The sequence below is a fragment of the Sus scrofa genome, chromosome 4, assembly GCF_054392235.1.
Source record: "Sus scrofa isolate SSC_HxYL_T2T_F1_AM1 chromosome 4, Sscrofa_HxYL_maternal_Yorkshire_Landrace_v2.0, whole genome shotgun sequence".
NCBI classification, from domain to species: Eukaryota; Metazoa; Chordata; class Mammalia; order Artiodactyla; family Suidae; genus Sus; species Sus scrofa.
The window spans coordinates 19141176-19154123 of record NC_139386.1 but is presented as its reverse complement, the minus strand read 5'-3'; the positions used below and the strand labels follow the sequence as shown (position 1 = coordinate 19154123).

The following is a 12948-nucleotide window of genomic DNA, read 5'->3' as shown; positions in this document are numbered from 1 at the left end:
CCTTATGGTTACTAGTCAGTTTCGTTAACCACTGAACATGACAGGAACTCCGTGTTCATTTTACACATAGTTCTTTGTATCTCTCAACCCCCTACCCCTAACTTTCGTTTGGTTTTTTTGTTTGTTTGTTTGTTTGTTTGTTTTGTCTTTCTGCCTTTTCTTGAGCTGCTCCCACGGCATATGGAGGTTCCCAGGCTAGGGGTCTAATCCGAGCTGTAGCTGCCGGCCTACGCCAGAGACACAGCAACTCAGGATCTGAGCCACGTCTTCAACCTACACCATAGCTCATGGCAACGCCGGATCCTTAACCTGCTGAGCAAGACCAGGGATTGAACCCGCAACCTCATGGTTCCCAGTGGGATTCATTAACCACTGAGCCACGACGGGAATTCCTCCTACCCCCTAACTTTCTCCTCCCCTCTTCCCTCTCCTGCCTGCCATAAGTGTAGGTTTATTTATTTATTTTTCCTTTCTTCCTCCCAGGCTGATGAGCCCTGAAAACACCCTCCTGCAGCCCAGGGAAGAGGAGGGGGTCAAGTATGAGCGCACCTTCATGGCGTCTGAATTCCTGGATTGGCTGGTTCAGGAGGGTGAGGCCACCACGAGGAAGGAGGCAGAGCAGCTTTGCCAACGGCTCATGGAGCATGGCATCATACAGCACGGTGAGGCATGGATCAGCTTTTGCCAACCCCTAAAATCTTATGCTGGCAACCACAGGCTTTTATTTCTCACTCCTGGCTCTGTAAGTCAATGGTACCTTTGCTTGGGCCCCACTTAGCTTGTCTCCAAGCCAGGGTCAAGTTCAGGTATGTGTTTCATGCCTTCTCATTCTGGGACTCAGACTAAAGAAGCATCCACTTTTTGGAATATATGGATTTTTTTTTTTTTTTTTTGGCTGCACCCATGGCATATGGAAGTTCCTGGGCCAAGGACTGAACTCTAGCCACAGCAGAGACCCAATTCACTGCAGTGACAATGCCAGATCTTTAATCCAGTGTACCACAGGAGAACTCCAGCAGGCAGACTCTTGTAGCATCTCCAGAAACTTCTGCTTGGGTATGATTGTACATAACAGCTCTCATGTCCAACTGACTACAGCAGGTCAGCTGGTCAAGTCTGGATGGGAAGTAGATGGTGCTTGCAAGGTTGGTTGCATCAGGAGAATGAAAATTTGCTGAACCATGGTTCATGCTGCCCTGGTGAAGAAGTATCCAAAAGACCTTCAAAGATTCCCCTTTTTTAAGACTGAATCACAGTCATGAAATGCAACATATTGTTTGAGAACTATATCCATTATCTATTGCTGCAGAATAAATTACCTTATAACTTAATTTCTGTGGGTCAGGAATCTGGGAGAGGCTTAGAGGGTGGGTTGACTTGGAGATCTCTTATGAGGTTGCAGTCAAGACATTGGCCGGGGAGTTCCCATCGTGGCGCAGTGGAAACGAATCCGACTAGGAACCATGAGGTTGCAGGTTCGATCCCTGGCCTTGCTCAGTGGGTTAAGGATCCCATGTTGCTGTGGCTGTGGCGTAGGCCAGCGGCTACAGCTCCGATTGGACCCCTAGCCTGGGAATATCCATATGCTGCGAGTGCAGCCCTAAAAAGACCAAAAAAGCCAAAAAAAGAAAAGACATTGGCCAGGGTGACAGTCACCTGAAGGCCTGAGAGCTTGGAGGATTTGATTCCACAGTGGCTCAGGTAGAGGCCTACCAAGTTGGTATTGGCTGTTGGTAGGAAGCTTCTGTCCATTGCTGTATGGATTTCTTCAGAAAGCTGCTTGAGAATTCTCATCACATGGCAACTGGGCTTCTTCCAGAGGGAGGGATCCTGGAGAATGCAAGACAGAAGCCACAGTGTCTTAACTGAGCCTTGGCAGTCACAGTACCCTGTGGGTTACCAGGTCAGTCCTGCTTGGCATGAGGGAGGACTCTATAAGGGTGTGAATCCAGGAGGCAGGGATCACTGGAGCCATCTCGGTCCTTGTGAGGTTGGCTGTCACAAGAACATAGGCTCTGGAATCCCAGCTATACTGGTTATTAGCTGCTCTCTTCTCTCATCTGTAAAGTGGGTATACACGCATAGGGCGGTGATAGGAGTAAATAGGGTCGATACGAAGCACTTGGTTCACTGCGCTACATACATGCTCGATCAATTTTTTTGTTTTTGTTTTTGTGTTTTTGGCTGCCCTACAGCATATGGATCATATTCCTGGACCAGGGATCAGATCCAAGTCACAGTTGCGACTCATGCTGCAGCTGTGGCAACGCTAGATCCTTTAATCCCTCTGCTGGGCCGGGGATGGAACCTGCATCCTGGTGCTACAGAGACTTACTGATCTTGTTGCTCCACAGCAGGAACTCCTCAATCAATGTTTTAGTATAGTGGCAGCCAAAAAAAAACTTAATGGAAGCTAAACTAGATTCTTATTACTTGAAGTGGTCCATGGACCCACAATGTCACCCGGGAATGTGATCAAAATGCAGAATCTCTGAACCTGCACAAGTCCCATTGAATGTGATCTACATTTTAGTATAACACCCATGTGATCTGAATGCCCTTTAAAGTTTGAGATGCACTGGATTGGATTTAACTAAAATAGAAAGTATAAGAGCATCCTTAGTAAGGCTAAAGACTGTTTTGCAAAATGTTTATTTCAGTTGATATATACTATATAAACATGGACATTGTCACGTGTGCCTTTGTTTGCAACATGAAAATTGTTACTGTGGGAGTTCCCATCGTGGCGCAGTGGTTAACGAATCCAACTAGGAACCATGAGGTTGCGGGTTCGATCCCTGCCCTTGCTCAGTGGGCTAAGGATCCGGCATTGCCATGAGCCATGGTGTAGGTTGCAGATGCAGCTCAGATCCCGCGTTGCTGTGGCTCTGGCGTAGGCCAGCGGCTACAGCTCCGATTGGACCCCTAGCCTGGGAACTTCCATATGCCGAGGGAGTGGCCCTAGAAATGACAAAAAGATGAAAAAAAAAGAAAGAAAATTGTTACTGCGAACATTGGGGTCAAATATTTTGAAAGCCTCTGATGTAGAATCATTGGCTTGAGAGGTACTCAAGCCACACAGTGTATTTCGGATTGTTTTCTCCTATGGTGATACTGTCATGATCGAACTCACAACTGTTTATTAATGGCCTGCTTTGTCTACTGCTGGACTGTTGACTGAGGTTTGAAGGGTGGGCAGAATTCTTGCCAGTGCCAATTCTAAAATGGCCTTAAACAGGTGATAGTCTTGTAGAGATTATAGAATGGATATGGAAGCAATTAGAGAACAGTAGAAGACGTATGATGTATTTTATTTATTTATTTATTTTACACCATGTGCCAGGCACTGTTCTAGTGATTTTACACACAGCAACTTATTGAAAGCTCTTAAACCCTTTGGGGCAGATGTTGTAATTACTGTTGTTAAACTTATTGTGGTAAGAACACCTTACATGCGATCAACTCTCTTACCAAATTTTTAAGTGTACAATATAGTATCCTTTACTCTAGGGCAAGAATTTTTATTATCTCCATTTTACACATAAGGAAACCAAAGCCACCAGTGGTTTAAGTAATTTATCAGAGGCTGCTCAGGTCGTAATGTCCAAATGGATATTATTGCCCATAAGTGTGAACTTGGAATTGGTTGGAGTGACTGGGTCTTAACCATGGTGAAAAATGGTGTGTTTGGGTTCGTTAGTTCTGTCATCTTTGCTCCAGAGAGAAAACCTGGTGACATGAAATTCTAGAGAAAACCAGCCTTATGCTGTTCACTAATTGATACTTTACATCTCAACTTCAAAGAGAAGGTAGAGGATCCCACGAATTGTTTCCAAATGATTTCCAATGAGTGAGTAAATATACTTCAAATACAGTGTGATTTTGTAATGCTGTAAACATAAAGCCACAACATTGCAACATAAAGGGTAAAAAAGGTATTACTGATAGCAAATCCTAACCGCAGAAGTTTGTTTTCCATGGTTCTAGGAGACTGAATATTCTCTGTCCACCGAAGTCAGAGTTTCCAAGGGAGTTCACGTTTCCCAGCACAGCAATTCATCACTAGATCAGTTTCTAACTTTGAGTTAGGAAAATATGGCCACCACAGATGTATATGTGAGGCTTAATGATAAAAACCAGCTGGTGTCTTTAGGAAAGCTCTGAATTGTCCAGCTAATAATTAATTTCACAGGTTAAACATTAAAAAGCCTTTAGGCTTTGAGCAAGAGATTGCTGGGTAAAAGTTGTCCCCTAGCTTGAAAACAGGCATTAAAATCAGGCTCACTTATGAAATACTAACCAACTTCATTTATGAATGGTGAATGGTGCTCTATAATCAAGGCAGAACTTGTTAGCTGAGTAATTAACCTGTATGCAAATGTAAATATATATGTGTGTATATATACATGCCTATGTATGTACATATTTATACAAATGTATGTATGTTGATCATGTATGTTCATACCTATCTATCTTTTTCATTTATAGAGGTTTACCATGGTGCCAGGCACTGGGCTAAATACTCTATAGGTTTTAATATACTGCATATGTAATACGTGCATGCTCCACATATATGGCATGTATCATATATATAATCCTATTAAATCCTTACAGCAACCCTATGACATTGATATTATTATGACAGCTTTACAGAGAAGAAATCTGGAATTCAAAGCCATTAAGATGTTTTCCCAAGATTGCATAGCTAACCAGAAGCTACTGGGTATTGTGCCTTAGAAAGAAGTGGCCTTTGGCCCAGGATCTATGTAATTGGGGGCAGCTGCCTGGCACTATAAAATGAACATGGTCTTTGGAGGGAGGCAGACAGGGTTTGCACCCTTTCTTTACCTGCTGTGTGTGCTGTCAACGTCTCAACTCTTCCATTTATGAAGAGTTGAGTCATATTATACCTTTGACAATTTTATTTGGTTGGTTGGGCTTTTGATTTTTGAAATAATAGGACTATCCCCATGTACTAGAAAGACTCACCATATGATTGGTGAGTCTTTTTTTATGGTGAAAAGACACAGAGAAGGATCAGCAAGGGAAAAAGACACACTGGGTGTTGTCTGGAAAAATCCAGGTGCAGGCGTCCTCTGTGCTCCCTCCCAGGGCTACGTAGAACTGGTTCCTTCCTCCAGCGGGGGTGTGCAGCAACACATGTGGAATAGCTCTGTCCAGGGAAGCCCACTTGAAACTCAGAGGGCAAGGTTTTATTGAGGACAGCTCTTAGACACACTGCCTGCCTGGGCAGCTACACTACCAGCCTTCCAAACTCTCAGAAGGAAAGCATGCATTCTTCAACAATCACAGTGTGCGCAAAGTAGGCAGGCTAGTGCAGAAGAATTCAGTGCCCCAGGTAAGCAGTTGCCTTATCAGATAGTAACATAGGGAACCTGCTAAAAGCCAAGTTCCCCGATGCTAGCCGTGGGACAGCCCCACAAGCAGGCCTTTCTGTTCCAGGGCTGCTTTGGCAACTCTTTCCAACACAGAGTTGCTGTGAGAATTAAATGACAGCAATGGGCAAAAGCTTTTAGCAGAGTCTACCTCTGATGGCCCTCAACCACCCGTCATTATACTGGATCTGATTGATTCTAAGTAACAGCTAAAATGTGTAGAGTCTGTACTATACACCAGACACTGTTCCCAGTCACTCTGCTCATTCACTGATTTTACCTCTCCATATCTGAGTTAGGTATCATAATAATTCTCCTTTTTAAAATGAGGTTGAGTAACTTGCCGAAGACAAGAGCTGGTAAATGGGAGATACGAGAGTCACATCAAGGAGTTCCTCTCGTGGCCCAGTGGTTAATGAACACGACTAGTATCCATGAGGTTGCGGGTTCGATCCCTGGCCTTGCTCAGTGGGTTAAGGATCCAGCATTGCCATGAGCTGTGGTGTAGGTCACAGACACAGCTTGGATCCTGCGTTGCTGTGGCTCTGGCGCAGGCCGGCAGTTGTGGCTCCGGTTCAACCCCTAGCGTGGGGCTCTCCATATGCCTCAAGTGCGGCCCTAAAAAAATAAAGAAATAAAGATTCGCATCAAAGCCGTCTGGCTCTTAATCAAAAAAGAAGATTGGTTTCTTATTAAAAGCCACTAAATTAGGGGAAAAAAACCTCAACCTTTATTGCATCAGCTCACACAGCCTGTCTGCTAGCGCAGCTATAATACATGTTAACTCATAAAATAGACAAAATTCCTTTTTCGCCAACAATGACCGAGTACCTTGAGATTTTTGTGTGACCTTTGCAAATGCGATGAACGCTTTTCTTGACTCACATAAATATCTCCCTCAACTGCTTGAGCTGCTATCCAGCTATCTTATCCTTAAATGGAGGGAGAGAGAGAGGAAGCAGGGAGTCACGTGGGTAAATTGCTCACAGCTGCAGCAGCTGACCCTGGATAATCAGGCTACCGCTGCTGTGTCCAGGCGTGTAATTTCCTCTTTTAAAGATTTAGTCAGAGCACTTTAACAATTTCAACACTTCATCAAGCCCTCTTTCTTTGCCTTTGGTTTTAAAAAATACATTTATATAACATTTTGCAACACACAAAGCAGTTTTCTATAAATTGTATTTTTAACCCGCCCAGCTGCTGTGGGGTAGTTTTGGTGATCCCATTCTCCAGGGGAAGACTGTAGCTGAGATATTCTCTCTGGTAGTCTAATGAGAGAGCATGGGACTTTCTGCAGGGGAAGCTAGATGCCAGATCCAGACAGGAATTAATCTCATCCTCTCAGTAATTAAAAGCACTAAAGAATTCAACCAAGCCTGAAATAGCCTTGCCAGAGAAGAGAGATGGGGGGAGTTCCCTGGTGGCTAAGTGGGTAAGGATCTGGCATTGTCATTGCTGTGGCTCAGGTTACTGCTGCGGTGCAGGTTCGATCCCTGGCTCCAGGAACTTCTGCATGCTGCAGGTATAGGCCAAAAAAGGAAAGAAAAGACAGAGGGATGGAAGGTTGGGAGGAAGGAAGAAAAAAGGCACTGATGATTGAGGCTAAAGACAAGTTTGTAACTTGCTCAAGACCATAAGATATTATAGAAAACAAGTTATTCTGACATTATTATAGAAAACAGTAAGAATGACTTTATTTAAGACTATTGCAGTCTTAAGACTATAAGCAATGAGGTCCTACTGTACAGCACAGGGAACTATATCCAGTCTCTTGGGATAGACCATGATCTAAGATGATATAAGAAAGGGAAAGCGTGTATACATATGACTGGGTCACTTTGCTGTATAGAAGCAATTGGCAAAACATTGTAAAGCAATTATACTTTAGTTTAAAAAGGGTGGGGGAGACTGTTGCAATAGGAATTTTTAGCAGGGGAGGGAGATGGGCCTCAACTCCAGGTACAATAGGGGCCAGTGGGGATTTATTGCCGTGAAGAAAGGCGAGGGGGCCAGTGGATGGAAATTTATGAATGAGAGACACCAAGGGTAAGAGGATTCTGAGGCCAGGGACTTACACATCAAAGATGGAGGATGAGGAGCTTGGTCAAATCACAAGAGTGATCAGATATCATGAGTGCAGTGGGGGGATCCTGACTTAGCAGGACTCTTTGCTGACACTGGGCTGGTAGGTCAAATCTGGCTGAATCATGCCCACCTCTTATTTTATTTTATTGCTTTTTTTAGGGCTGCACCCGCGGCATATGGAGGTTCCCAGGCTAGGGGTTCAATCAGAGCTACAGCTGCCAGCCTCAGCCAAAGCCACTGCAGTGGCAGATCCAAGCCGTGTCTGTGACTCACACCACAGCTCATAGCAGTGCTGGATCCTTAACCCAGTGAGTGAGGCCATCGAACCTGCAACCTCATGGTTCCCAGTCGGATTCATTTCTGCTGCACTGTGACGGGAACTCCTCATGCCCACCTCTTGACCCTGGATGAGCAGGCCCTTTGACTAACAGACTCACTGAGTGGGGGATGGGCACTCTTGCACCAAAAAACCATATTATTATTATTATTATTATTATTATTATTATTATTATTATTATTATTTTAAAGTTCTCTTACCACAGTAATAAGGGCCAAGGTCAAGGGCTAGTTGAAATAGGGGCTCAGAGGAATCTAACTGAAGTCTGGACAAGGAGAGAGCCTTTGTCAGGGGCATCCTACCCTGGCTTGCCACTCTTTCACCCTTTCCTTCAAGACTATTCTATACATGTTCTCTTACTTTTTGTTTTTGATAACTCCTTGCCACCAACAAAATGAAGATTTTTCCAAGTATCTCTTAGTCTTTCTGTACACTTGGCTGGAATGTAAGTGCTTTGAAGACAGAAAATCTGTTTTCTTGTCTCTGTATCCCCCATGGCTTGACATTTATTTATTTATTAGCTTCTCTATTAAAAAAAAAAAAAAGTTGGTGTTCCTGTCATGATGCAGCAGAAACAAATCCGACTAGGAACCATGAGGTTTCAGGTTTGACCCCTGGCTTCGCTCACTGGGTTAAGAATCTAATAATGCTATGAGCTATGGTGTAGATCACAGATGCAGCTTGGATCTGGCATGGCTGTGGCTGTGGCTGTGGCCAGCAGCTATAGCTCCTATTCAACCCCTAGCCTGGGAACATCCATATGCAGCAGGTGCGGCCCTAAAAAGCAAAAAAAAAAAAAAAAAAAAAGTGTTGAATAAATGAATGACAGTCATGACCACTTTTTGAGGATTTGCCTTTGCCAGGCACAGTGCTGCATGTTTATACCAGATGGAGTACTTTGAAAATAAGCTGCCTTGGTCATCATCTGCTTCAAATATATGGCAGAGCTAGTGGATAGTTAAAACACTGAGAAAACAGGCTGCTGGGAGAAGAATCAGAGCAGCTCTTGGTGACCCAGGTGCCAGGAACTAGTGACTGAGGGGCAGTCCCTTCCAGCTGCATACAGCTGAGAAGTCAGCACTGGCCGTTTTCTGCCCGGTGCTGTCTCTCTCTCCAGAGACCAAGCTAGAGTGCAGCTCTGATTGGCTGAGCCTAGGTCACATGCCCACCTCTTGATCCCCTTCATAGGTAGGGCCTTTGATCGACAGACTCACCAAGTGGTGGGTGAAGTGGGTGAGGTCGGGGCGGGGGGTGGGGGTGGGGGACATTGTTCCACCAAAAAAAAAAAATTTCTGTTGGCTTAAGGAAGTGAGTACTGAGCAGGCCAAAGTGACAGGCCATTCTTTGCAACTATTGGTTCCTTTAATCCGCCCTTCAAATCAATTCAATTGATAATTATTATCCCTGTTGTTTTCAATGACCGTGTTGAAGCATTTGCCATGAGTATAATCATTCTTAGCTCCTAAATGTTAAAGTCTGAGTAGAAGAAAATAGAGATTGGGTAGAATGTTTTCTCAATCTGCTTTCGACAATTAGTATTTCCTATGTCATCTTTATTAGCAGCCGTTAGCTACCACAACTTTTTCCTTCTTCAATTTAGAATTTCTGGGGATTTTCCTACTGTGCCCTCTGATCGGCTTTGGCTCTGTTTTACGTTTGATTCTAGCAGCATCCAAAGCAGGAAGCAAAATGGACACAGCCAGAGTGCTGTTGCAATGTAAATATAAGGGAACAAGGTTCCTTGGTAAAGTCCAGGACTGGTACGTTGGCACACAATATAGTGTTGGTTTTGTTGAAGGACAACAGGTCTGTAGGTGCCCTAAGCCTTGACTTTTAGAAAGTACGAAAGGAGTGAGCAATGCCTCATCTTACACAGTCTTGCAAAAGAAGGGTGTTATACACAAAGAACAGAGGTCTTTTGTCAACAGTTTTGAAACTGTAAATCTCTCTCCTTAGCTGACATCAGTACAGCTGTTGTCAGGTGTATAGAAACTGACATTTTAGATACAGACTGAGTTTCACTCTGAAGCCTAGGCCTCTTCTGACTCCTGCCTGGCTCCTGACCGCTTTTCAGCCAGTGTCCCCTGCAGTATGTAGTCCTCAGTTTGCTCAAGTGTGATGTTACAGCAGCGCAAGGAAGCCTTGAAACACAAGCCCACAATCTCTGTCCAGATGCAGTATATGGAAATATGCAAATGCCCTTTTATAGCCTGGCCTTATGTGTTAATATAAAGACTTAGCTGAGTTTCAGTGGTCATTTCTGGAGGGACGTATAGGCTGAGGTCTCCAGTATGTTGCAAGAACAGCATATCATGATCTCCTGGGTGTAAGAGACAATTGATGTGGCCCTTCCCTCTCTCCTGGTGGGAAGCAGTGCGGGCGTTCAGTCCTGGTTACTGTTGGACGTGAGTTTGACACAGCCCTCAAAGGGAGGTGGGAGCTGGAGGGTGGGGCCAAAAAATTAAGAGGCTCTCCTTTAAGGAGGGGACCGCCTCCATTCTCTTTCCCGTCACAGGCAGAACTTGTTTCTAGCTTTGACCCTGTGTCAGTCTTGAGCAAGCGCCTTTCTCAGCTTGGAGGTTGGGGATTTGGGGCGGGGATTCCTGTGCGGGACCCAGGCTCTCCTGGGACAGTTATGATGATTATTCCCACAGCCATGTCACCTTTGCCATGCCCTGGTCTCCCACGGTTCTCTAGAACTTCTTCCAGCAGCCGTTTCTGGCTCTAGATTCTTAGCCACTCACTTTAACTCAGTGTCTCTTAGCTGATACGCCCGTTCACAGTGTCCAGGTTGTCTTTTGTGCTCAGGCCTATAATTCTTTGAAAATGCTTGTTTTTCTCTGCTTTCTCCCTGCTGCCTCCTCCCCTCTTCAGCCAGGAATGGATAAAGGAGTTAAAGTCAAGTGATACCACGGAGTGATTAGTAGGTATAAAACTAACCATATGTAAACTCTGATCACTATGACCTTGGAAGAATATTAAGAAAAAATTTAAGAAGGGGAGTTCCCATCATGGTGCAGTCGGAAACGAATCCGACCAGGAACCATGAGGTTGCAGGTTCGATCCCTGGCCTCGCTCAGTGGGTTAAGGATCCGGCATTGCCGTGAGCTGTGGTGTAGGTCACAGATGCAACTCAGATCTGGCATTGCTGTGGCTGTGGCATGGGCTGGCAACAACAGCTCTGATTAGACCCCTAGCCTGGGAACCTCCATATGCCACGGGTGCGGCCCTAAAAAGACAAGACAAAAAAAAAAATTTAAGAAGGTATCACAATCACACAGCCATATCCTGTTTACAACTGGAAAAAAGTGTTTCTTAATATTCATAACCAATTTTAAAATAATTTTGAGAGTAATCTTTTGGTTAAAATCGTTACATATGTTATTTTAAACTCACAGTTCCCATCGTGGCTCAGTGGTTAACGAATCCGGCTGGGAACCATGAGGTTGCGGGTGTGATCCCTGGCCTTGCTCAGTGGGTTAAGGATCCGGCATTGCCATGAGCTGTGGTGTAGGTTGCAGACGCAGCTCAGATCCCATGTTGCTGTGGCTCTGGCGTAGGCTGGTGGCTACAGCTCCATTTCGACCTAGCCTGGGAACCTCCATATGCCACAGGAGGGGCCCTAGAAAAGGCAAAAAGACAAAAAAAAAAAAAAAAAAAAAAAATTAATAAAGTCAACATAAAATTTTTAAAGCTCTAACATTTTACCTGGCTTTTTTCTGAAAAGATGTCCTTCACTTTCTTCTCTGTCCCAGTAATGACATTTGACCCAATAAAAGGCCTACCTCTTTCCTCTCTCCTTTCACCCAAGGAAGGCCTGTGTATCAGGGTCTATATTCTCTCTCTCTCTCTCTCTCTTTTTTTTTTTTTTTTTTTTTCCAGTCTTTTTAGGGCTGCACCCGTGGCATAGGGAAGTTCCCAGGCTATACATCCAATCAGAGCTGTAGCTGCCAGCCTACGCTTCAGCCACAGCAGCAGTGTGGGATCCAAGCCACCTCTGCAACCTACACCACAGCTCATGGCAATGCTAGATCCTCAACCCACCGAGCAAGGCCAGGGATCAAACTTGTATCCTCGTGGATACTAGTTGGGTTGTTACTGCTGAGCCACAACAATAACTCCATCAGGGTCTGTATTCTTTCCGTTTCATTTTAGCTACTCCCTCAGCTGTGGCCCAGGTTTTAGTCTGCCTGGAAATGACAAAAGCCACCAGCCAACAGAGGGGCATAGGTATCGGTTTGGCCACTGGCAAAACCACTCCTGTCTGTTGCTGTGGAAGTAAATCAGAACATAATGTACTTCCTCATCAAAATAAAGGAAATAGGATGGGGCAGATAGTGGGTTGGCAGGGATGGTGGTGGTGGTGGTGAGAGGGGACCAGACTGGATAGCAGTAACAACTCTTGACTGCTTAGCTGTGGGAAGCTCAGGATAAGAGTTCTCTTCTAGGATAAATGGCTCTCAAAGTGCTACACTTAACAGGGATGAACTTGCTGGTAGGTTAGCTGATTTGTTCCTGTGCTATACCAGCCTCTGGACCAATGGAAATAGGATGTGACCCACAAATGCCATCTATTTGTTCAGTGTAATTTAAAATTTTCTTTTCTTAGAGTTCCCGTCATGGCTTGGTGGGTTAAGAACCTGACATAGTGTCCGTGAAGATGCGAGTTCAATTCCTGGCCTTGCTTAGTGGGTTAAGGATCTGGTGTTGCCCCAAGCTGCAGTGTAGGTCACAGATGTGGCTTGGATCTAGTGTGGCTGTGGCATAGGCCAGCAGCTGCAGCTCCAGTTCAACCCCTAGCCCAGGAACATCCATATGCTACAGGTACAGCCATAATAAAATAAAATAAATTTTTCTTTTCTTTTTTTTTTGGTTTAACCTAATTAATCTTTCAGCAAGTTTAATATTAGTCTTATAATGAAAAAAAATCTTTAAATTACACCAGTCTTTGGCCAATACATTTTATAGTTATTTTGAAACTAATATACACTATTGGTTTTGACAAATAATTAAGGGATCTGATGCTAACTATGTAAACATTGAATACTATGCCCCCTTCTCACTGCATTACCATCTTAAGAAGTCAATATTCACTACTTTATAAGATACTACCTTTTTTTTTTTTTTTTT

The 12948-nt window shown here is 44.3% G+C and overlaps 1 protein-coding gene across 7 annotated transcripts in view; it reads left to right on the top strand.

Moving 5' to 3' along the window:
• DEPTOR (DEP domain containing MTOR interacting protein) overlaps positions 1-12948 on the top strand; it is a 234387-nt gene that overhangs the window by 118384 nt on the left and 103055 nt on the right. For all 7 annotated transcript variants that reach the window (XR_014842788.1, XR_014842789.1, XR_014842787.1 and 4 more), the window contains 1 exon segment: positions 484-662. Coding sequence is in view for 4 of the 7 variants with exons in the window: in XM_021090558.2 (XP_020946217.1) it covers positions 484-662 (179 nt within the window). In the remaining 3 variants the exon portion in view is untranslated.